General features: G+C 37.8%; 1 protein-coding gene across 1 annotated transcript in view; it reads right to left on the reverse strand.

The window, feature by feature from the left end:
- LOC113833329 (methyltransferase-like protein 25) overlaps nucleotides 1-27,401 on the reverse strand; it is a gene marked incomplete at its 5' end in the record, with an annotated part of 73,319 nt that overhangs the window by 38,922 nt on the left and 6,996 nt on the right. Inside the window, 8 exon segments of the mRNA XM_035451377.1 lie at nucleotides 10,593-10,740; nucleotides 13,389-13,559; nucleotides 13,561-14,010; nucleotides 14,965-15,068; nucleotides 17,885-17,950; nucleotides 17,953-18,045; nucleotides 19,716-19,744; nucleotides 24,127-24,189. Of these exon segments, the coding sequence (XP_035307268.1) occupies nucleotides 10,593-10,740; nucleotides 13,389-13,559; nucleotides 13,561-14,010; nucleotides 14,965-15,068; nucleotides 17,885-17,950; nucleotides 17,953-18,045; nucleotides 19,716-19,744; nucleotides 24,127-24,189 (1,124 nt within the window).

Genomic DNA, 27,401 nt, shown 5'->3' on the forward strand with positions numbered 1-27,401 from the left:
GGATGGAGGGCACAGAAAACAAAGCCTTCTAAATCCACTAGATGCAGATGAGCTCAGAGACTGAGGCAATAATGCCAAAGGCTTATACAGATCCACACAGATAGGGTTTGGGAGCTGAAAGAGAAATGGACACATGTCTCCACCCCAAGCCAGAAGTAATCTCCAACTGATAACCACTTGCAAATGAAACCTGAGTTTTCCCCTAGGGAGTCTCACTGGGGAAACAAACAATTCTTAAGGGAATGCTATAAGTCCATCAATAGATGGCCAACAGAAAACAAACTCATAGGCATCATTGGGAAATTCCTTGCCTTTTTTAAACACACACACACACACACACACACACACACACACACACACACACACACACACACCAAAACAAAACCAAAGTGTGAAGGAGGGAAGTCCAGTCTTAATGCCTGGCCTGGTTCCCTGAATCTCCACCTAAAGCACCTACAAACTTTAAGTTCCTGAGACAATGTACAGGATTGTGACAATGACTGGGCTCTATGAAACCGAATCCCTCTAATAGACAGGGCATCTTTGTGACATTGTCTGAAGTTGCCTCGGTTTCCTTGGTCTTAGTGCACTCACAGCTCAGCTCTTTGAACACAGCGTGTAGTAATAATTGAAAATCTCAGTCAAGGTCTTCCATATAAAACTTAAATATTCTCTTTGGAAGTCATTTATCAGATTCACTGGGACTGTGGTGAAGAATGGGGCTTCTCATATTTTGAATGAAAGCCAGAGTTCACTATTTCAAGTAACCATGTTCTTGGATCACATTCTACTCTAGTCAAGTTGGGCATGTCATCCTTGTCAGTGACTCATGTTGTCTTGTCACTTCCAGGCTATCTTTAAATAATAATTCCGAGAAGACAAAGTCCCTCCTTTTCTTTCACATTATCATTAGTTCTTGCTACTAATGTTTGGAAGCTTTTGTTATTTAGGGATCTCATCAGGGATTCTGTTAGTCCTTTTATCCTGTGTTAACAGTATCCCCGGACACCTAATTAAACAAACTTGAAATTTAGAATCTTTTCCTACTATTTCCTTTTTTTTTTGTTTTTGTTTTTGTTTTTTGTTTTGTTTTGTTTTTTCGAGACAGGGTTTCTCTGTGTAGCTTTGGAGCCTATCCTGGCACTCACTCTGGAGACCAGGCTGGCCTCGAACTCACAGAGATCCGCCTGCCTCTGCCTCTCGAGTGCTGGGATTAAAGGTGTGCACCACAAATACCCAGCTATTATTTCCTTTTTAAATCTCCAAATTCAAATATAAAGATTTTTAGTTACCTATCTTCATTAGCTCTTGACTAACACATGACACATGACTAATACCACTGTTTACTTTTAGTCTTGTTTATCCTTTATCTTAATATTGTCTTACGGGAACACACACCTAGTTAGGCCACTTCAACACATATTATTTTCCCTAACACTGGCATATATGAGATAAATTCAATGGGAATTGAGTCTTTCTTTCACAAGAATTTTTTAAATTTTTATTTATGTGTGTGTACCCATCTGCAGGTGCCAAGGAAGCCGGAAGTGGAGCTGGAGTCCCTGGAGCTGGTATTATTGGCAATTGTAAGTTGCCTGAGATGGTAATGGGAACCCAGCTTGGTTCCTCTGTAAGAGAAGCAAGTGCTCTTAACCACACTGTACATTTCTCCAGGCCCAACACTGGGTCTTTGCAAATTAGTTAGCTAATAGAAAATCACACTGTGGATGTCATAAATTCAATGACTGATTTATCACTATAAATTTTTAGGAGCTGTTGATACCCTCTCCTTTAAAAAAAAAGTCTTGTCTGGCTTCCATGACACCCCTGTGTCTTATTTGTGGGTTTAATTCTCTTCCTATGACCTTGCTGGCTAATTGCTGTCTATCTTGCATTACATGTTACCATAGCTTAGTCCTAATCCTTTCTACATCTGCTTTATATTTTATTTGAACAAAGACTTATGAACTCAAATGCTTGTAGTTTTTAAACAAACATGAAAATGTAGTAGTATGTAATTGGTGGTAACCATTTCTTGGGTTACTGAGTACCTTATTTATACAGGTACCTTCACAAGCACAATGTCAGGCAAATAGACCACACTTATTGTATAAGTACTTTGTATGAAGTGCATATGAAACCCACCATCTGTTTATGATCTTTCCTAAGGACTACTTATCTATACTTCAGTATACAATAACATTACCCTCAATGGTCTGCTAGGTGTCACAAGGCACATAGTGTAAAACACTGTCCTGTTAAGTTTCTCCTGACTTCGGGAAATCTTTGTCATTCCTTAGTTTGTGGCTACAACATTCTGGTTTTGTTTGTATGACACCCTTCCTCCTATGTAGTTTTCCATGGTGTTATTGATATCACCTCAAGGACATCAGTCATTGGGTCTGGGGCACTTAATAACTGAGGACAAAGATCCAATTTCTGATAGGTTCACACTCTAAGATTTTGAACGAATGTAACTTTGGGGCATATTACTAAATCTACAATTCTTTAATCGTTTATATAAATTATTCTTTTCTGTAACCATATACACACAAACAAAAAACTGAACTCAACAAGTTCTATTTTTATATACTTATGCATATACAAACATACATGTGTAACAAATATAATCCAAGAAATTTAGTGAGTGGTCTCTACATATCAGAACCTGAACTAGTGAATATTCTTTCATTTCACTGAATTATATACATCTGACATAATGTTATTTCTTGATAACATTTTTGAGGTATGAGTATACATATAAAGTTTGTATATATTTAATGTATACAACCTGGCATGTGGTTATTGGTACATATACTCATGACATCAAGCCATTACTATTAGCAATGCCATAAACGCTACTCTAAAACTCTTCTATTCATAGTTTTGGGGTTTCTCTAGTCACTCATTTTTAATTTAAATAATTTTCTTTCATTAAATCTTGTTTTAATTTTTAGAAAATATTTGTATTTATTGTTTGTAAATTTCATATGTAAATAATGTATTTAATCATGAATTGCAAATGGACTAACCCATTCATATGTAAAGATGGTGTCTCTGAACTGCACTTTTAGAAATCTACCTTGGGAGTTTTAATTTTTAAATTAACATCAGAATCCATACAAGTATATGATAATTTTTGAAGGTTCTTTAATTTTTCCACCTGCATTAAATCATTTCAGCTTATAAATAAGGCTGCTTCAAATGACACTGGAAACATTTCCTAAAAATAAATTTAATATGAGACTGCTAATATTTCTAAAATAATAATAAGCTACTGCTTCTCAAATATGTAACTAAAAGGCAAGTCATAATTAAACCACAGGATATCATATCTTATACTCTGTAGCATAATAAAGAATATAATAAAATATAAGAATAAACTTTCTATAACCTTACGGTAAGATGAAAAATACATAATTAAAAAGTACGTTTTAAAAAAGTCCCATTATCTTGTGAAAATGAGTGTAAAAATGTATATCGTAAACAGACACTTTAAGTGTAAGTGCTAACAATGAATGACTCAAGTTGGAAAGGGTTACCAGGCAAGGGCCCTAAAACTCAAGCATGGTGGTCACATGTTCAATGTTATGAGCTCAATGTTATGCTCAATCCTGACTTTGGTTCCCTAAGATACAGACTCCACAAATAAGCTTTTGCTTCAAAGAATATTTTAAAGGAGAGAACTGCAATGACAAAATGGTCACTTTACCATCAGAATAACCGTAAGAGAAGATCTTCCTGTTTCTGATTTCTTTCTCTTTAGAAATTGTGTTGACTGTGCTACAAGACATGCATATTTCTGCATATGTCTATGACGGAGCTTTGGTGAGAGACTGAGATTTAAACTGGTAGAATGAGTCGATTAAACTTCCCTCCCTTATGTGAAGAGAAACCAGTGAGAAAGTATACATCCTTAGAGTTCTATCTAGATCAAAATTGTCTGCATGGATTCCAGTACAGATACTATTGCTTTATAGTTAAACACATGACTACAAATTAGCACAGCTCAGGTACTAAGGGAAACAGAGATATTCTAGTAAACACTGGAACAACAGTTCCCCAATGAGTATATCACTGTGTATGACAGGGTTCCCTCTGCTGCAAGAATTTGGTTTTGATTAAACAAACAAACAATATTAAAATATATATGGAACCTTCATACTAATATTAAAGATGAGGTTATAGTTTTAATTTCTGCTGTTTTAGACAGAAAAGGAGGAAATTTCAACAGCTAGTGTATGATTACCTCAGAAAAAAACAAATGCAAGGTATTTTTAGTAAATATATTCAAGCAAATTTTCTCTCAGGTAACCAAATCCAGATCTTCATATAAATACAATTTACTGTAAACTAGTTTTCCTTAAGGGCTATTAGCCAACTGTATTAACTTTAATATTTGTTTATGCTCACAGTTGAAATTATTTACTACTACTTTTGTGTAATGTGGGTGTCTTCGTGTGTATAGGTGCACATATGTGTCCAGGTTCACACATGTAGAGGCCAGAGATCAAGTTTTGTGTCCCTCAGGAGCCAGTTACTTTGCATTCTTTTTGAGATAGGATCCATCACTGAGACCTGGGGCTCATTGATCAGGGGAGGTGCCAGCAGGCCAGTGAGCCAGAGGAATCCTGGTGCCCCTACCTCCCACAAAGATTAAAGTGCCTCTCACCACCACAGGTATGCACACACTGGTATCAAACTCATGTCCTCATGCTTGTGAGGCAAGCACTTTACCAACGAAGCCAGCTCCCAGGCCTTTCTTTACTAATTCTAAATGGATATATTATTTTTTGTTTCAGATTTATGCATTCATATTCTTGACTTCTTTCATTTATCATGAACAAACATAAGATGGCCTTTTTTGTGCTCAACAAACCCAACCTACATAAGCTTCAAAAACACTTTACAGCAATTAAAGAAAATAATGAGGTGTAAACTAAAGTAAGAAGGAGGATACTATTTAAAGATCCATTTTTAAAAAGTGCTAGACAGCTAAAAGATGGCCCAGGGCAAAAAAATAAGTCTATGCCAACATTCTAGAAAACACACAGCTGACTGAAGATCAGATACAGCTGTTGGTGTGAAGAAACGCACAGAGACTGCCAAATACATCTACAAACATCTGCACTCACCCCGTGCACACTGCCAGAAGGTTTTCTGTGACATGGGTACAGCTTTAAAAAGAAAAGGGATGTGCTATGAAAGAAAAACTATAGGCTGGTGGCTCTCAAGTTGGCAGTACAATTTATTTACCTGCTTTAGCTTTCAAAGGACAATACCAACAATATCAGCTCTGATAATATTTTCAACCTGAGACATGTCCCGACAGGTTCTAATTGGTCAACTAACTATTAAACTTAATATTGATGATGAAGAAGATGAAAGCTTAAGTATGTATTTGCTATGGATTACTGCTGGGTTGACTTTTAGAAACCAGACATAAAAACTTTGAAAAACAGAAAATTGATGGCCATTATAACACTGGTATTTTTAAATTTCCTAGAATCAACCAAATGAAGAATCACAGCAGGAAATCAGACTATCTGCTTATGTAATGCCAATATGATTAAGAAAATAAGATGAATTAAGTCAACATGTTAGAAAAAGTAAGCTAAGTTTAATTAACAAGCCTGTTTTGGAAAGCTGTATTCAAATCAAATGCCAGTATCATGTCAGCCACAAGAAAGCATCCCAGTTAACTACCTCTTCTTTCACTAATTTACAAAAGAGCTACAAAGGGGAACTGATTTATTCCAGGACACAGTAGAAGTACATGGAGAAGTCAACCTATCTCTGCTGAACAGTGTTTCCACACTCCTGTGGACAAATTTAAAAGCAATCATCTCTGTGCTTCTAATACAATTGTTACCTAGCTCCAATTCCAAACTATGTGGAGGGCTGGAATGGGTAAAGGCCCTTGTGGGATCATGTGCTGAACACATGTTCCCCAGTCAGTAGCACTGTTTCAGAGCACTGTGAAACCTTTTGGAAGTAGAGCATTGATGGAAGAAGTGGGCCACTTGGGTTCACTCTCTACTTCCCAAGTGTGAATGAATGCAATGTGAGCTGCCAAGCCTCCCCTGACTGCTGTATGATGAACTGTATTCCTCCAAAACCATACCCAAATAAGCCTTTTCTCCCTTAATATGTCTTTACCAGGTAATTTTATCACAGCAATAGGGGAAAAAAAGAGAATGAAGATGGGGTGTAAAGCACATAATGTTTAATACTCTTACATATCAGTTACCCTGAGATACTAGAATACCTGGCACTGTGTTACCACTGTCTTTTCTTACCTAGAACAAATTCTAACATGCTGTAAGTTTATTTAGCTAACTTTATGTGGATATACCTCATACCTAGCAGAGAGGGCTATGAGAGAGCACTTAGTTTGCTGACTAATCCCTAGCTATAAGCACTGTAGATGAAGTTTTTCAATGGGACCACTAGTCAGTTCTGTCCCATCAGCTAGCTCCCAAATAACCACACAAAGTGGTTATTATATTGTAATTAATTAATTGTATTAATTATAAATGCTTGGCTGATAGCTTAAGTTTGTTTTTAGCTATCTCATAATTTATATTAATCCATTTCTATTCATCTATATGCTACTCCAAGGCTCATATCCCTCAAGTATGTACTTCCCATCCTTCTCACTCTGCATCTCATGGCATTAACTCTACCCCTCTTCTCCCCAGCATTCTCTATGCCCCCCAAAATCCTGCCTAGCTACTGGACGTTTAGCTTTTCTATTAAACCTATCACAGTGACACATAATATTTTGTCCATTCTGGGACAGAACATTATGGACCCTGGAACTTGATATAGCACAGGAATTATGTTAATCTTTCCACACAAACCCCTTGTCCTGTAAAATCAATTGTTTTGATATCATGACTAAACTATTCAGTGGTATATTTGTAATTTTGTAAAGAGCTCTAGGGCTGGGGCTGGAGAGCTAGCTCAGTTGTCAAGAACTTTGTTGCTCTTACAGAGAGGACCAGGTTTGGTTCTCATCACCCACATGGTGGCTCAGAGTCATCTCTAACTCCAGGCTCAGGGGGTCTGATGCCTTCTTCTGACCAAGGCACATGGTGCACACACATACATGGAAGTAAAACACTCATATACATAAAAAAACAAATTCTAGTTATACCATTATTACCTTAAATACTCTATTAGTTGCTTGTCTCCTTGTGACAAAACTGCTTATTTTGGCTCATCATTCAAGGGCACAAACCACCATGGCATGGGAAACTTGGCAGCAGGGTATTAAGGCAACCATCACATTGCATCCACAACTAGGACGCAGAAGGCAACAGATGCTCTTGATGGTCTGGCTTTCTCCTTTTTATCCAGTCAAGAGTTCCAGCTCATGAAATGGTACCATCCACATTCAGGGTGAGTCTTCCCATTTAATTATTTCATCATCTAATCTAGATAATCTCATACAGCTGCACCCAGGGAATTGTCTCCAGGGTGAGTCTAAATCTCATTCAATTGACAATCAAGATTAACTATCACAGATACTACTTGCTGGTTTCAGGCTTTCCTCCATCAATCTGTCTTGTTTCTAACCTATCACTCCACATTCACAACCCAATTTCCTCTGTTCTTGAAACTCTGTCTGCTAGGAAACTAGATGCCTGTTCTGAGGGCTTTGTTAGGAACAATGAGTCTGGCTTTCTGCATGTTGACTTTAATATGTCTTGCTGTGGTCTTGTAGCTCAACCTCTGGTTCTGATCTGTCAAAGGCATCTGAATACATAGCCCACCTAAGTCTACACATAGGAAAAGTTAAAATAAATATTGTGTGTATTTTCTTAAACATACTTCTACAAACCATTTTCTCAAATTCTGTATCTTAAAATAATCATAATAAATTCCTTGTTTTCAAAGTGGTGTACACCAGAGCTACTTATGGAGCTTCATAAAAATGCATATATTCAAGTCCCTGGAAGCTATACTTCAGATGGTCACAGGCAGTTCTCCAGAATCCTGTAGTGACAAATTTGATTCAGCCATATAGTCAAAGTTAAGAAGCACTGTTACAAAAACTGCAGGAATGGCTATCTCATTTCCTTTTCCTACACTGAGGATATGGTAGGAAAATGAATGTGTAATATGGCAATAGGTGAAGGTGTCTACCTGGCTCCCAAATCCAGCTGGTTTTGTACAGAAGACAAAGAACAATCCAGATGACACTGAAACACCAACCAAGTTTGTTGTGCTTACTACTCACTTTTTTACACTTTCTCTTTTTTCCTGGGTGTGTAACTGTTTTCCTGATGTTCAGACTGTTGTAGTTACTCATGCTGCATATATCTGCACCCATTTCAAACATCTGTCAGACCACTGTCCTCCCATTTATACTCTGCTTTACTGACAAACAGAACTCCCAACTCTCTGTTCATTTCAGGTATATATGAGAAAAACAGGTGACACGACGTAAGTACATATTTTACCTAACCAAAGCTTATTACTACCCATCTGATAAAGCAGGGATTCTCTATAGATAAGATACTCTTCACAGGAAGGTCTTCCCATGCATTAACAACGTCCACAGTGAGATAAAATGAGAGTTTGGCTGTCGGGATCTGAAGACAAATTTTCACAATTCTTCCTTTTCTCTATCTTAGGACCTCAAATGTCCAATAAACTCATTGAACAATGGTAACTCCCCCTGTAGGTTTTGTCATGGCAACCAAAAGTAACTCAGACATGAGGAAAAAAGGAGAGTCAATACACATGAAGGGACCAGCTCCCCATTTTGGCAGCCATAGCAGCCTAGCACATGCTTGCCTGACCTTTCCTTGGTCACTAAGAGGTCAGATGCCTGCCCATTTCGGCAGCCATAACAGCCTAACACAAAAGTGTTTGCCTGACCTTGCTTGGTCACTAGGAGGTCAGATGCCTGCCTCGTGGCAAAGAACCAATCAGAAGTTAGCTGGTGGTGCTAAGCTTTATGGCTCTAGATGTGCTTTATGGACATTGACCAATCAACACAGGGCAAGCCCTCCAAGCCTGGAGGCACACCAATCCTGAGCCCGTGCATACCCCTAGACACTCCCCTTACGCTGCCCTATAAGATCTCTATGCAGTGGCTTCGAGGTGTCCTTCCTAGCTACCTGCCATGGTGGATGGATGAAAGGCCCAAGCTAACATGGGGTTAGCTCGTTAAACAACTGCAATAAAACCTCTTGCTGTTTGCATCAAGCTTTCGACTATGCCTGGTAGCTGGGGTCATCGCCGTCCTGGGGGCCTGAGATTCCAGAGGTCTTTCACATGCACGAGTATACCAGCTGTTCAGTTCTTTCAGGCTCCTCCAGTGCCTCTCTAACATGTGTCTCAGTCAGTGTTCTATTGCTGTGAAGGGACACCATAACTGTGGCAACTCTTACAAAGGAAAACATTTAATTGGGGCTGGCTTACAGTTTCAGATGTTTACAGTTATCAGCATGGCAGGAAGCAGGGTAGAATGTAGGCAGACAGTGTGCTGGAGAGGCATCTGTGAGTTGTACATCTGGATCTACAGGCAGCAGAGACTCTGGGCCTGTTTGAGCATTTGAAACCTCAAAGCCCACCCCCAGTGATACCCTTCCTCCAACAAGGCCACATCTACTTCAACAAAGCCACACCTCATTCCTGTCAAGCAGTGCCACTCCCTAATGACCAAGCATTCAAATTTATGAGCCTATGGGATCATTCTTTTTCAAACCACAATTTCCTATTCAAACTTAATTTAATCAAAATACTACCACATATAAAAGAACTGCTACTATTAATAGCCTAAAAACTATTTTGAAACAAATTTGAAACATCAGTTTTGAAGCTGATTCTTAGAGAGATTTATCATATAAAATGCACCAAGCAAATGCTATATTTGAAGCTGCCAACACATTTTTCATTTTTCTCTGCAGAGTCCAGAGAGCACATACTGAATATTACTATTTTAATAAAACAACAGTACTAAGGCTTTCTAGGCTCATAGAAAAATAAGTATGCTATTTTTTCTTTTTTTACAAAGAAATATTAATTCTTCAGACATGGAGAAAACTTTGGAAATGAGAATAAAATTTTGTACTTAAGAAAATAACAGTTTTATCATCACAATCAAAGCAAAACCTACAAGTATTTATAAACATAAGTGCTACAAAATATACATCATATACTTGTGAAATTTCAGGTATTTGCAAATTTTTAGTTCTCAATAAGCCCATTTTATGGAAAAGAAATGATAATAATATATAAAAGTGATATTGTATCTAATTTCTTTAATACTAGTAGTGTTAAATTTGCAAGAAAATTAAATGTTATCTCAAATGCTAATCCAAGTCACAGTAATGGCTGGCATGGTGCCACAAGCTTCTAATTCCAGCACTCAGAAGGCAGAGGCAGATGGATCGTTGAGTTCATGGCCAGCCTGGTCTTTATAGTGAGCCCCAGGACATCTAAGACTACACAATGAGATGCTTTCTTAACAAGAAAATAAGACAAATCAGTCAAGACACAATAATGGCCAAAAGAGAAATAGAAAATAGCCACAATAATTGAAATACATAAGAATTATGACACAGAATGCTTACTACCTTTAGGCTGTTTTTCAAATTCCTCAGATAAAAGATGGTAGCAACAACCCACAGAGCAAACTCCCTTGACTTCAGAGTTGGATGCAAATATCTGCAGAGTATTTGGTGCAAGGTCACCACAAGTATGGAGACCCACCATTAAACAGTCCTTTAGAGACGAGGAAATTAAAAACAATGGCAATTAAAAGGAGAGTTACAAACTATACAAGTCAAGGTTTTAAGTATGTTTTCAAATATGTGAAGCTTTTAAGTGATCAATTCTACATAAAATTTTACACATCATTTTATATTCAAAGTAAATATTTGTTCCTTTTAGCCAAAATGGCCATACTTTCCTAGAGCTTCTGCTGTTTTTTTTTTAATTCTTCATTTGTATTTCTTCTCATCTCTTTTACAACTAATGTTTGCTTAACAGCTAGACACTGCATATTAAAGGTTAAGGTTGGATAAAAAATGCAGGTACTCCATAAGTCTGAGATTTTCGATGTTTATATGATATTATGACTATACTAGTCTAATTTCCTTTATTGATTGAACTTATTCAGGCTGCCTACCTTATAAAACATGGTTATGAGAAACAGAAAAGGTATAAACTTATCATTTCTAACATAATGCCAATATGTTTATTTACTGATCATTTAACAAAATAAAAATCTAGATATCTATTTTTCTCTCAATTTTCTAACATGAATTTTACATAAAAATTGTCTTACAAAATGCTTTTTCCAATTACTCCAGTCCTAATTTAAATGTACTCACATGAAATTGAGCACAAATATATATTATATGCATAGAATCTTGTCAATCTACCAAGCATCTCATAGTTGTATTTATTATTACTTTGTCTAATATGAATCATAAAATTGAATTAAAGAGGAGCAAATCGGACATTTCATGTGGACAATTTGCATCCATATACTTTTACCATTTGGAATTGACGACTTTTAGGGAAGTTGTACTATCTTTTAAAGTTTGAAGAAGCTACCTGTCAACACAGACATTACATGGGTCACATTATTATTACATTTATGATAGAAATATACTTATAGCAATTTCTCAGGTTTTCTTCACAATAACATTTTTTAATGTTTTCTTTTTTATAAATTTTTATTTAAGTTAGAAATAATTTTATTTTACATTATAATCCCAGTGCCCGCTCACAACATTTTTAAAAAGTCATCTTATCTCCCAATGCTGTGTTAAGAATTATTCATCCAACAACTCAATTTTTATGGTACCAATTAGAATTAATTTTAAAGGCACAGTGGTAATGAGACTATAGGAGCTCTCCGGAGGCTGAGGCAAGACTTTCTCATGAGTTTGAGGCTAGTCTGGGCTACATAATGGAATTCTACACTAGCCAGGCTTACATAGCAAGACTCTATCCCAAAACAAAACAAATACTGATGATACTGTTTAAGAGATACCAAAGAACTGGATAATTATCAATAAGTCTAATACAAATGAAATAATATCACTAAGAACATAAATGAGAAATAGGTAGCTGGCTTTAGGGTCTAATTTGTTACTAATGTAATTTTGCAATTTATTCAACTTTTAAGTTTATCACAGACTCCTTATAATATATGTAGCCCAGGCTGTCCTTGAATTCAGGGCCCTCCTGCTTCAGTCTTTGGGCTGTCTACAGGTGTGCGACACCATGCTCAGGTTGCTCAGCTCTAGTAATAGAATCTCAAGGCTATTTTGAAAAATTGAAGTGACAAAATACCCTAAAATTTTTAATTTTACCAGATAACCTAATTACTGTTTTTTAAATTTGGGAGGACTAATGTTTCCTTTAACTGGTACCTTATATGGGTATCTGGCAGGAAGGAAGGCATTGGAGAGATGGCTCATTGGTTAAGAGCATGTACTACTCTTGCAGTGAACCCAAGTCTGGTTCTCAGTGTGCAGGCTGGTGCCATCCCCGCCTATAGCTCTAGATCCATGGCATCTACCCTCTCTTCTGGCCTATGCAGTTGCTGCACTAACATGCACAAAGCCACATAGAGACACATACATCTACACATAATTTAAAAATAAGAATAATATCTTTAAAAATATCTCTGTGGGGGAAAAGAAACCCTCTTTGTAAAAATCATATAAAACAAAGATTTAAATGTATAAAGAATTCTGGTATTTTGTTTAGCTATTTCTTTTGGGAAGATTTTTTAAAATTAAGGAAGATAGAATAATATTACCTTCAAAAGATACTCTGTCTTATGAAAGAGTCAGGCTAGATAATCTGTAGAAGCTTCTGTATACACTGTTTAACATATAATAGCACATTTAAGGCACATTGCCTTTCAATTATGTAACTTGAAAACTTAGAAAGCATTAAAGCCTTAAAGAATTCTCATAGGCTCTGTTTGCTCTAGGAAACTGCATGCCTGCCAATATAGTTATGCTAATTACCTCTTTATTGGTTCTCACTGCCCTGATCGGGTCATCATGTGTGGATGCATGAAAACGTGCTGCACTTCATGAACATCTACAATTACTATAAGTGTCAATTTAAAATAATAAAAATTATTATGAAAACACATAAACTTCTTGGACTAGAATTTTAACAATCTCTAAATTGTAGATAACGATAATTTATTTGGCTTACTGACTAGCATTTGTGCCAACTCTTCTATTTTGTATTCTACAGTATGTCCTTATTGAATTTTGACAGTTGTGGGGACAAGGAGAACCAGCTTAGGACTCTATTCTTGATCTTTAGGATTGATGTGTCAGATAACATCACATTAGTACAATAACGAACTATTTAAAGTTGATAGTGTTCTTGCAAACCAGAGGATTCAAAAGCAGACTCAGCTCCAGATCTTGAATAATGTCATGTAATTCTGAATCAGCAGTGATAAAAGAGGTCAGTGGTGAATATATACTTGAGTCACTTGGTTTTGTTGCCATATTTCTTCTCTGTTTCCTCACTTCAGACATTTCTGAATTGTGCACCTGAGATGAATGAAGTAGGTTCGATGGCATCAATAGGCAAAAAATCCATGAGAGAAAAGGTATTTTCAAAATACAACTTCTCTTCTTCAAGTGGCAGAGCATGTAGATCTCCTAGCTGTTTTCTGATGGCTGAAACTGCTGACTCTGAAAACTCTGGCAAAACATTGGAAGACACGTCTTGATTGCCAAGACTGCTCTTTGGTACACTCTCAAACTCTCCCTTACACTTGATTTCCTTTTGAGCTCCAATTTCTTTCGGCATTTTTAATGCCAGTCTATTGACATCTACTATTGTCTGACAATGATTCAGGTTCCAGTGTTTCTTCAACTTCCTGTTTCTCTCCTTAGCTCCATGAGTATTAGTATTTGAGGAATTGATGCCATAGACATTTAAACCATACTTTAAGGACAAAAAGGAGCTTAGGTAGCCTTTACCAGAACCCACGTCAATTATCTGAGAAAAGCAAAAAAAGAATGAATTCAGGATTTTTGCCAGTTGGTAATAGTAATATTCCAGATATGTAATCCATTATGTGTATTATTTTAATGTTTAATTTCTATAAAAATAGGCAACACAGCAGCAATGACCATTTTGAAAGAAAAGTTTTAAAACAAGACTGTAGTTGTACTCATCTCTCTGTACTACCCGTACTACCCATCCTGATTTCTCCTCATCTGGCTGGCAACTCCACCTGTCTTCTTCCCAGAGTTCTCTCTCTCTGTCCAGAAGTCCCATGTATACCTCCTGCCTAGCTACTGGCTGTTCAGCTTTTTATTACACCAATCATAGCAATACATCTTCACACAGTGTACAAATATCCCAAAACATTTCCCCCCTTTTATCTAAATAAAAGGGAGGGTTTTAATTCTGATAGAGTGAAGCTATACAATCTGGAAGCTGAATGCTCACATTTCATTCTTACACAGGAAGCAGAATAAGGGAGAGAAAAGGAAATGGGGCCAGGCTACAAACCTCAAATTCATCCCCAGTGACATAGTTGCTCCAGCAAGGCTCCAGCTCCCAAAGATTCCATAACCTCCACAAACAGCAACCCCAACTTAGGACCAAGTGTTCAGATACATGAGCCTATGGGTGGCATCTTACATTCAAACCACAACACTTGTTTACATAGTTATTTCATATAAACACAAATGTATAAAGATATGAGGACAAGAATACAGTAAACAGCCTTCACCTTATTCTAGTTTGGTATAGCTTAGTGGCAGACCTTTCAATGAAGACTTAAGTACTGTATGTGATCTCTTTGGCAAGTGAAATGAACACTGATCAGAAATCAAAAAGAGGGGACAGGGTGGAAAACAACAGTCTAATAAGAAGTAGTAAAAGTAGAAAATGAAATCTGAGAGGTACTAAAAATGGGTAATACTTAAAAGGAAATTCTCTTATCTGCTTTAAACCACAGTAATCAGCAATAAAGCAGATTAGCTCTGACATTTCCTGAACCTCATGAGATTTTTTTGTATTCATAAACTCAATTGCCTTCACAATTTCACCTGAATGTAAATAAAGATAATTAATATACTTCTACTAAAAAGAATTTTAATGAGTTGTCACAGCTTTTTAAATCAATATGAAAGTGGCATAAAGTCTATTGTGATATCTGTGTGATTTCTGTTAATTTAACAGTTATGATTTCGATTAATTAAGATAAAAATATCCACGGATAATTAAAATCATTCCTTAATATAAAAGTAGTTAACTATAAATGAAAAAAAACTTTTCTACCAAATAAGTTTTATCAGAAAACAGTTTTAACAGAGTAAAAAGATAAGCAAGAAAGTGGAAATAGACATTTCTATACACACACATGAAAATAAAACCAACTCCTATACACCAATAAGAAAAATACTGCCTAATATAAGAGCAAACAAATGAGCAAATTAAACTTCCAAGCTATACTAGCCACATTTGAAGAGCTTAATACCCACATGTGGCTATTTTCTACTATATAGTGTATAACAACAGAGCACATTCTATAACACAGTACTTTAGAGTACACACTACATTTGATTTAATGTATTTGATGGTATTCAGCATAATCAGACATGTGGGAATTGGGTGTGGCAAGTTGATATTTAGGGCTGGGCTAGAAATAAATAAATCTATTAAGGCATGGCAGTGTTGACATTTGACATGCCTGCTTATAGGCCAAGCCTCTTTCCTCTTCAATGGGAAAATGTAAAAACCTTGCTAATAAGGTCTTTCCAGGAGTACATGGTTATTACACTGTGGCATTCTGATACCAGTCCAGAAAACAAATAAACTGACATACTCCAGGATGGGGAGTAGATTCCTTCCTTGCACAGCTGTCACTAACTTTTTATTTTTTTGGTTTTTGTTTTGTTTTTTTTGTTTGTTTGTTTTTGTTGGTTTTTTTTTTTATGAGACAGGGTTTCTCTGTGGCTTTGGAGGCTGTCCTGGAACTAGCTCTTGTAGACCAGGCTGGTCTCGAACTCACAGAGATCCACCTGCTTCTGGCTCCCGAGTGCTGGGACTAAAAGCGTGCACCACCAACACCCACCTGCTGTCACTAACTTGTATCCCTATACTTCGAAGTCAACTTTCTTTTACTGGCATAAGACAACATCCATCTAGATCTTGGTAAAGGTTTCATGTTTGTATATGCTATTCTTGCTCTCTTTGATACCGAACATATAGTTCTTATGTTTTAGAAGGCAGATGGAAGGCCAGGTTTCACTCAGCTGTGGCCAGTTAGAAACAGCTTGGATGATGTACTTAGTGTTTTGATTACAATGCCAATAGCCATGTTGCTGATGAACTCAGTTACAGCCAGAATGCCCTTACCCAGAGCCACGATTTCCCAAAATTCTTTGTTTTGCTCCACGAGGAACACAATAAAGTAAGTTTCATTAAAATACTTAGAGATAAAGGAAAACAACAATAATAAGGAGAAAATTGGACTAAAAGGGGGATAAGCTCCTTTTGCAATGAAGGGCTTCTGAGGATCCACTTTTGCCAGCAAACACTAAGCACTAGTGTTTAGTAAGGAAAAAAATTACATTGCCTCTTAGTGAGGTGCATGAGAAAGAAGTCCTTTAATTAGCATCTCGCTTAAAAGTGTAAGGCTGTACTTAATCAAACAAACCTTCCTGCAAGCGTCAACATATCAGTGTTAGGAAAAACAACAGGACAAAGAAGAAAATTCTGGGTCCACTGTCTGACACCCATCGCAGCTCATCACTGTTCAAAACTAGAGGCCCTCTTCTGACCCTGTGTGCACCAGGCACACACATGTAATGAACACATGCATGTAAGCAAAGCACTCATACACATAAATCTACAAAAAGTCTAGGAAAAAAGGAAGCTAAAAGTAATTTCTGCAACACTAAAACAAAGTTGAATACAGTCTGCCTATTAGATAATGTTACTAAAGCCAAGTTAAAGTCCCGAATGAACCTACATGATACAGGGTAAGTAGTTCTTGTTCTTATGGATATACTGGTTCTTATGGATACATACTAAAATTCTTGCAGATGATTCCGTATCTGTGACTAATGGTCAAAGGATCCAGATTTTTAAAAAGTATGTGTGTGGGGGTGCTTACAGCAAATAGGACTTTAACATGGCAAATTTAAGTCAAAAGTATCCAGGATTCACTGTAGTACCCAAGCAGTGTTTCTGTAAGTTTAGAGCTTTCTTAAAAAACAAAAAAGAGTCGGTGAAACAATGAGGGCCAAATGAGATAACAGACAGTAAGGACCTTGGTAAACAATAAATTAGTTCATGTGTTCCCTATTTTATCATTAATGTAATTATTATTTAATCCATTGGCTCTACTACTAAAGCTGATTCCTCGACATGGAATATGGTCAGTTTTTATATTTTTGGTTGTGAGCCTAGCCTTTAATGGCTGAGCCCCATGGTCAGTTTTTAAAACTTCAGCCTCCTCATCGCTACCATCTAACTGGGGTGTCTATTGGCATTTAACATAACTATGGATATGACTTTTAATCTATTTTGCTACTTGATTTTAATTTGGGTTGTCCCCACTTTCGTATACTTAGGTCTTGCCAATTTTCCCAGCAACTACCATCCACATTACTCATATTCTCTCCCCACCCCACCCCCAAAAAAAATGGTCCACAGAGACCATTATCCAACTGCAATAAAAATTAATGCAAGGATTTTGAAATCTGTAGTAGCACAATACATATGCGCTTGAGAGTTTGAAACTAACTGTGAAAAAGCATAGAGATGTGCATGTGCCCTTAATATGGGATAAGAGAACCTGTTCTTCTCAGTATGACTGAACATATCAGTGCTTGGAATTTGTCACACTCACACATACCAGTCCTCTATTCTTTATGTAGCTGGACGGCTGTAAGTAACTGCTCAATAGGAGTACACAGCCCCATTGCACATAGTAGTGTCTGGCGGCCACAACAAAGGCTTCCGTGCTCAACAGCTTCTGAGACCTTTCACAAAATACTCTGGGGAGATCAATAAAACCTGAAAATCGGACAGAATAAGAAGATGAGCAGTAGTTAATATCTAAACAGTTTGCAATTTTAAAACAGCATTGGCACCATGGGAATTTTACAGCAACTTACAAGATTTTAACTTTAGATTTTGGCAATATCTCTAATAGCTCCTTGTTATTTAAACTATTAGCCTCTGTAAAACCTGGTTTTAGCATTTTCTCCAATCATGTCTTGAAAGAGCAAATTATGTTTGGTCTTTATGTTTACCAGGAGCAACAGCAGCAGGAGTTTTCAGTCTGCAGAGTAATGTAGTTGTTAACCATGAGCTGTCTTTTCTGACCTACAATTGTGCATTTCAAGGTGCTAGTCTCTGCAGCACTGTTATTCCTGTATTGCAGTCTTACTCTTCTGTGCCACTGTTAAGTGACAACAATTTATTTCTAAGGTTTTCATTCCAATTTGTCCATAGCAGTTCATGAACCTCAATGGATAAGGCAGTCCAAGTGAGCCCATTCACTTAAGGGTGTTTTTAAAAGCTAAATCAACACATAACAAAATAAAAGCAAGCTCACAAAACCAACAAATCTGGTTGTTAAATGAAGTCTATGGAGCAGTCACTTAGGGGATGCACACAATCTAGGGAACAACTTGGGACTCTACCAAAACCTGACAAACATCATAACATACATGCCATGACATCTTGTCTAGCATAGATGACACTCATAACTACTTTTTAAAATATCTATCTAAACACAAAGAAAACTGTTGCTCTCTGAAAAAAAAAACTTGAAAACAGTGTAACTGATGAATATCTTCAAATCCCAACTAAAATTATACACTTCCACTCATAGTTTTTTTTAAAATAGCATCTCTTAAGTTGGAGATATACTGTGTGCTAAATTTATTAAACAGAAAATAGCAAGATGTGTGACTTCAAATTTTGAATCAATGAAATAGAAAATAAAACCACAAGGTTACCATAGTGAATCTATTTAATATAGATTTTAGGAAATTTTACAAGCTGAATTTACTGATGCAGCCAAAAGTAATAAAAAAAATCTACATCAAAATATTTAGACATGATGCAGGAGGGAAAACTCAGTCAACTATTAAGTGAGACTTTCAGGTTTAAGAGCAGTCTCAACATCCGAAAGTTCCAGGGGAGCAGTTTCTTAGAGTGTGATAGAATAAAAGTATGAAATCGCAGTGAGCAGAGGGACCATTATATCTGCCTGTTATTGGGCAATGTTGCCAACAGAAAGAAATGTGATGTTTCTGTTGGAAAAGTGTCTGAATCAACTTAGCTATCCTATTGAAAATTCTTGAATATATTTCAATTTGACCTGAACTAAACACTATTAATTTGCTTTTAATTACAAGCACTCCAGAAATTTTGGGTACTGGAGGCCTAAGTTAAAATGGTAACACATTTTCAGCAATAGTCAATTTTCTAAAGGACTACATATTGTGATTCGATCTCATAATTTATTTCTTTAGAGTTAAAACCAGTTTATTCAGTCTAGAGTTCCACAATTAATTGTTTCTTTGATCACAGAAATACAGCTGAGGTTATTTTTTTCTGATTCAGTCTATAACAGCCACAATTTGCTGCTTTTAGAGACTCATAGAGAACGAGAAGGGCCAGTGATCTTGTCTTCCCTTTCTTCTGTGATCCGGCATGTGAGGAGGCCATGGGACAATGGCCAGGTTCAGATCCTCCGAGTGCCCTGTGTCTGCATAAGAAGTTTGTGATTGGCAGCCAGTAGCACAGAAGCCACAGTGCCATTGAGTTTTAGTTACTTCTTAGTTGGGTGCAAATATTCTTCCCCACAGAGAAAGTTGCTGCAGTTTTTAAATCTGCTGCCTGCTCCACCTGCTTATTCTGCAGCTTTATTGCTTTGCCTACACCTCCCTCTAGTGGAAGTTCCTTCCGGATCTTCCTTCAGTGTCTGCTGCCTTTTTCTTTTTTTTTTTTTTTTTTTTTTTTTTTTTTTTTTTTTTTTTTCCAACTTTTTTATTTGAATTAGAAACAGGATTGTTTTACATGACAATCCCAGTTCCTTCTCCCACCCTCCCCTACCCCCCCAACTAAAACCTTATCTGTCACATATCTTTTCTGTTCCCCCTGGATGGTGAGGCCTTCCATAGGGTGTCATCAGAGTCTTTCCTATCCTTTGGGATAGGGCCTAGGCCCACCCCCACCCCACCCCCCGTGTGTCTTGGTTCAGGGGTATTTCTCTATATGGAATGGGCTCCCAAAGTCTACACCTATGCTAGGGATAAATACTGGGCTTCTACAGGAGGTCCCATAGATTTCTGAGGTTTCCTCAAAGAAACCCATGTTCCTGGGGTCTGGATCAGTCCCATGCTGGTATTCCAGCTATCAGACTGGGGAGCAAGAGTTCCCGGATGTTCAGGTCAGCTGTTTCTGTGGGTTTCACCAGCCTGGTCTGGACCTCTGTGCTCTTCACTGGTCCTTCTCTGCATCTGGGTTCCAGTTCAGTTCGGTGATTAGTTATGGGTGTCTGCTTCTACTTCCACCAGCTGCTGGATGAAGGCTATAGGATGGCATATAAGTCAGTCATTAATCTCATTATCAGGGGAGGGCATTTAAGGTAGCCTCTCCTCCGTTGCTAAGATAGTTAGCTGGTGTCATCTTTGTAGATCTCCAGGCATTTCCCTAGTGCCTGATTTCTCTGTTAACCACAAATGTCTCCCTCTATTATGATATCTCCATTCTTGTTATTGTGTATTCTTCCCCTGACTCATACTTTCTGCTCCCTCATGTCCTTGGCACTCCTCTTTTCCCATTCTCATTCTCCTAGCTCCCTCCCCCCTCTTCCTGTGCTCCCAATTTGCTCAGAAGATCTTGAACCTCTCCCCTTCTCCAGGGGACCATGTATGTCTCTCTTAGGGATCCCCTTGTTTATTAGCTTCTATGGCAGTGTGGATTGTAGGCTGGTAATCCTTACTCTATGTCTAAAATCTGCATATGAGTGAGTACATACCATGTTTGTCTTTTTGCGATTGGGTTACCTCGCTCAGAATGGTTTCTTCTAGATCCATCCATTTTCCTGCAAATTTCAAGATTCCATTTTTTTTTCCACTGAGTAGTACTCCATTGTGTAAATGTACCACATTTTCTCTATCCATTCTTTGGTTGAGGGGCATCTAGGCTGCTTCCAGTTTCTGGCTACTACAAATAGTGCTGCTATGAAAATTGTTGAACAGATATCCTTGTTGTATGAATGTGCTTCTTTTGGGTATATGCCTAAGAGTGGAATTGCTGGATCTTGTGGTAGACTGATTCCCATTTTTTTGAGGAGTCACCATACTGATTTCCAAAGTGGCTGTACAAGTTGGCACTCCCACCAGCAGTGGAGAAGTGTTCCCCTTTCTCCACATCTTCTCCAGCATGAACTGTCATTGGTGTTTTGATTTTGGCCATTCTGACAGGAGTAAGATGGTATCTCAGAGTTGAAAACCCTGATATTAACCCACACACCTATGAACATCTGATTTTTGACAAACAATCCAAATTTATACGATGGAACAAAGAGAATATCTTCAACAAATGGTGCTGGCATAACTGGATGCAAACATGTAGAAGACTGCAGTTAGACCCAAGCCTTGCACAAAACTTAAGTCAAAATGGATCAAAGATCTCAACATAAATCCAGCTACACTGAACCTGTTAGAAGACAAAGTGGGAAATACCCTTGAATTAATTGGTACAGGAGACAGCTTCCTGAACATTACACCAGCAGCACAGACACTGAGGTCAACAATTGATAAATGGGACCTCCTGAAACTGAGAAGCTTCTGTAAGGCAAAGGCCACAGTCAGCAAGACAAAATGGCAGCCGACAGACTGGGAAAAGATATTCACCAACCCCACATCTGACAGAGGGCTGATCTCCAAAATTTACAAAAAACTCAAGAAGCTAGTCCCCCAAACACCAAACAACCCAATTAAAAACTGGGGTACACAACTAAATAGACAATTCTCAATAGAGGAATCTAAAATGGCTGAAAGACACATAAGAAAGTGCTCAGCATCCTTAGCCATCAGGGAAATATAAATCAAAACAACTCTGAGATACTATCTTACTCCTGACAGAAGGGTCAAAATCAAAAACACCAATGCCTTTGTCTTTTTTGTATGACCTACATCACTATCCCAAGGCAGTTTCTTTTGAGAGAGGCTAGGAGACAGTATGGGAAACAGATTAGCTGGAGAGCTGGTGGGCTGGCTCAATGGGTAAAGGCGCCCATTCTCCCCACGGAGTCTATCCACACTGTGGAAGGCTAGAACCAACTCCTGCCAGATGTTCTCTGACCTCCACAGACCACAGAAGTACACTACACATGCATCTATACTAACAAATCATACATCATAACACAGCAATAACTAAACATAGAATTTAAAAATAACAAACTAGGAAACAAGATGGGAAGGAAGCTGGAGAGGTTATTTTCAATGAACACGATACAAGATACCTCTAACCCCACTTTCAATTTTGCTACCAGATATCAGTGTGCACAGGAAAACAAAAGATTCAAATACAGACTGTAAGAATCTTCGAGCAAAAAAAATGCATAAAGTTTTAAAACCAGAAATAAAACGAATGAATGTATATTCATAATTAATGAGTAAAATCTCCAAGCTACTTACCTGTTATTGTACCTGAGTGTCCTATAAAAATTTAAGGAAGATGAGCTCCATCAGTTTCACTAACCCACTGCCCCACTGCTAACAGGTACTGCACGTTTAATACCACATGCCAGGCATTTTACCTGTTATACGAGCAAGTTAATTGTTGCTCTTATCTCATTTGCAGAGGAAACTCCTAAGGCTTGACAAGACTGTAACTGTTTCAAGTGTACACACACTAAGTGTCAGGACAAATAAGCCGTGGTGGTCTGACTTTCCACCCTGCTCTTAACCCTCACGTTCCACTGGCATGCCGCAGCAAGCAAAATAACAGTGGGCCTTGATGGACCTGACTATCAAAATCAGGTGACTTCTCTGGCAGAGATCCATCTATAGCCATAAGTTATCACACACTTTCCTCTTCTTTGTAACTACTTTCATTACTCCTCTTAGCATCTCCCTCTCCGCTAGAAGCGATCTTGCTTCCAGAAATTGAAACACAGTTTGGGTATCTGAAATAATAAATGTCTCTGTAAAGAAAGCAAAATAATTGGGTAAGATTTCCTGTGGTGGTATCTACTCCTAGAAACAAATAACACTGTTGTATGTTCAGTTGTAAAGCAAAAGTACTTTGCACACAACATGAATGATGGATGATGGATGAGTGCATGCATGCATGAACGACAGCATATTTCAATGCACTTACTACTGTAGCATCATCAACTACGGAATTCTAAGACTCCGTTGTGGCTGTAATCACTGAGGTCACTATGAGGACTTCAATAGCACCACTGAGCCTGTTAGGGAAGCATAAAACCTCATTTCAGCCTGAATACTTACAATCTTAGGGTGAGACGAGAGTGACTTAGATCATACAGAATACAATATAAGATACAAGTATGTACTAAGTTGCAGACATAACTTTGTTATAGGGTTCAATATTGGCAGCAGCTCCTTCCTGATGATTATCTTCACGAGGATATAAAACTATTTTGTGTTTGTGTCTACAAACATTCTTATTCCTGACCCATCTTACTCTTTTCCTGTTTCCTTTGTTGGTTAGTAGCATTTTCATTCACACTGTGTGCCTTTAGTTCATGTGTCCAACCAGTCATCCATCCTGACGTAAAATTTGTCTTTCATTTGGAAACCCTCCCCATCACAGCTATGGATCAAATCCCATTAATTCCAGCACTACCACAAAAGCCTCATGGCATGTTCCTTTTGGATAAAAAGTACAATTTGCCCCAAGTATTGGATGAGTTGAGCATGTGTCTCTAAAAAGGAAATTATTTTTTGTTTAATGCAAATTTAATAGAAGTTTTTGTTTTGATTTGTGTGTGTGTGTGTGTGTGTGTGTGTGTTTGTGTTTTGTTTTTTCGAGACAGGGTTTCTCTGTGGCTTTGGAGGCTGTTCTGGAACTAGCTCTTGTAGACCAGGCTGGTCTCAAACTCACAGAGATCTGCCTGCCTCTGCCTCCTGAGTGCTGGGACTAAAGGAGTGTGCCATCACTGCCTGGCTGATAGAAGTTTTCAAGGCTTTGATTTGTAATAGTTGACTGTTGGGTTATATCTTTGTTAATTGACAGCTGAAAGTTAAGTCTGTCTTGCTATTCTTTGGAAACTAAAAATGGATTGTGCTAAATTCTGCAAACTTTTGTACCAAGAGAACAAAAACAATACATATTGTTGCTTTTAATATGAATCAATTATATCATCCAATTATGTGGTAGGATTTTTTTTTTGCCTAAGCAACTCTAGCTTAATTTATAATTGCATATAAAATGAAAAAAATATGTTACTTAAACAGGCAAACCATGTTTTTGGATGAAATAACACATATTAATAAGGACTGACATGCAGGTCCTTACCATACCAATATATATATATATATATATATATATATATAATATAATATATTATATTGGTTTTTTCAAGACAGGGTTTCTCTGTGTAGCTTTGGGGCCTATCCTGGCACTGGCTCTGGAGACTAGGCTGGTCTCAAACTCACAGAGATCCGCCTGCCTCTGCCTCCCGAGTGCTGGGATTAAAGGCCATCCCAATATTAACACCAGAATGAATGCATAAATATAGTCAATCACTCAAAAGCATTTTCACATTGCGCTATATTATTTATGAAAATTAAATTAAATGTAAAACTAGAAAAATTAACCATAATATTTTAATTTTAAGATTCTTTACATAGTTTAACTTGTTGGCAAATAAAATTACACAATGAGATATATTTAGAAACATTTGTTAAAAATAGATAAAAGCAAAGTAATTCACAGGGTGTCTAATGTTATGTGAAATAGTCATGGAAGACTTGGTCAGTTCCCGATAAAATGGCATAAAAAAAACCCCAAGAAACACAGCATCGCATAAAGAACAGGTCTGGGGAGAAAGTTCAGAGGGTAAAATGCTTGTCACATTAACCATAAAGACCAAGTCAGGATTCCCCCCAAACCAGCGTTCTCAACCATCCTAATGCTATGACCCTGTAATACTGTTTCTCACACTGTGGTGGCCCACAACCATCAAATTATTTTTGTTGCTACTTAATAACCGTAATTATGCTACTGTTGTGAATTGTAATGTAAATATCTGTATTTTCTGATGGTCTCAGGTGACCCTCTGAAACGGTCATTTGACTCCCAAAGGGCTGCAACCCACAGGTTGAGAACCACTGCCCAAAACTATTGTGAGGCTAAAGTCCAGCAGCCTCCTGTCCTAGTTTACTTCTACTGCTGTGGTCAAGACCACAAGCAAGGGCAACTTGGGGAAGAAAGGGGTTATTTAGCTTACATGTCTCAATTACTAAGGGAAACCAAGGTAGGAACTCTAGCCAGGCAGGTCCCTGGAGGCAAAAACTGAAGCCGAGACCATGAAGTAATATAGCTTACTGGCTTACTCCCCATGGCTTCGATCAGCCTCTTGGGTTTTTATATAACCCAGGACCACCTACCTGCCCAAGGGTAGCACTCCAACAGTATGCTGCCCTCCCATATCAATTTTTAAGAAATAAAACACTCCACAGACTTGCCTACAGGCCAATCTCAATTAAAGTTTTCTCTTCCCAAGTAATTCTAGTTTGTAAGAAGTTGACAAAACTAACCAGCACCTCCCTATAATTTCAGTTTGTGGGAGGGAGAAACAGGGATTCCTTGGGGAAGTTGGCTAGCAGGATAGCCAAAATGGTAAGCTCCGGGTTCAACATGGGATAAGGTGAAGAGCAATCAGAGAAGACACTGTACTTTAATCTAAGATCTTAAAACACATGTTCACACACATGTATATGCATCCCTCACAAAAACACACATACCACACAAGCATGCAAACACATGCAATTGTGTGTGTGTGTGTGTGTGTGTGTGTGTGTGTGTGTGTGTGTGTGTGTGTGTGCATGTGTATGTGTGTAGAACAGCTTGAGTCTCAGGGCAATGAATAAGAATTTTATTCTATAGAAGTTGAGAGATTAACTCATGAGCAATATAACAACTGAGATACATGCATGTTTTTATGTTGTAAGAATAAAAATCCGTTTTCTGCCAACCGACCCACAAACGAGGTGCGTGAGCCTCTACCCTTACCCAACCCCCGCCCAAGCCATCATTTACCCCGACCTCCCCCCCCCAGGGACTGCACCTCCCTGCTTGGGGTAGACACACCCAGGAAGGGAGGAGCTCCCTGAATCTGGTAACACCCCACTCTTCCATCCCTTTCCACCGACCAATCTACAACGAGTGAGGAGACTACCAGCAGAGACAAGACCATCCAGAGTTGTAGACATTACATTGAATTCCTGGCCCCACACACCACTGGGTCACAAGAGGAGATAGAGAGAGAGACCCCACCTGCACCCACTAGAAGAAGATATGGGAAGAAGACAGAATAAGATTTCACTCAACAACAGAAAGACCAATATGACACCACCAGAATCTAGGGACTCCACTCCAGCAAGATCTGAAAAGCCCAACACAGGGCATGAAGATGAGATGGACCTCAAAATTATCTTGGCAAGATGATAGAGACCTTTAAAGAGGAAACAAGATAATCCCTTAAAGAAATTGAAGAAAAAGCAAACAAAAAATTACACGAAATGGAGGAAAAGACAAACCAAAAAATTCAAGAAATAAACAAATCTCTTAAAGAATCTAAAGAAACCCAAGAAAAAACATCCAAACAAGTGAAGGAAGTTCTTGAAACAGTTCAAAGCATGAAAGCTGAAATAGACACAATAAAGAAAACAGAGAATGAGGCGATGCTGGAAATGGAAAGGCTGGATAAACGATCAGGAACTAAAGATGTGAGTATAACCAATAGAATTCAGGAGATGGAAGACAGAATCTCAGATATTGAAGACTCGCTAGAGGATACACATTCATCAACCAAAGAAAACCTCAAGTCCAACAAATCCCTAACACAAAATATCCAGGAAATATGGGACACCGTAAAAAGGCCAAACCTAAGAATAATAGGTGTAGAAGAAGGTGAAGAAACACTGCTCAAAGGTACAGAAAACATATTCAACAAAATCATAGAAGAAAACTTCCCCAACCTACAGAAGGATATGCCTATGAAAGTACAAGAAGCTTACAGGACACCAAACAGACTGGACCACAAAAAGAAGTCCCCCCGACACATAATAATCAAAACAACAAATCTACAGAATAAAGAGAAAATATTAAGAATAGCAAAGAAAAAAGGCCAAGTAACATATAAAAGCAAACCA

This window comes from Cricetulus griseus, assembly GCF_003668045.3.
Source record: "Cricetulus griseus strain 17A/GY chromosome 1 unlocalized genomic scaffold, alternate assembly CriGri-PICRH-1.0 chr1_0, whole genome shotgun sequence".
In the NCBI taxonomy this organism is placed as follows: Eukaryota; Metazoa; Chordata; class Mammalia; order Rodentia; family Cricetidae; genus Cricetulus; species Cricetulus griseus.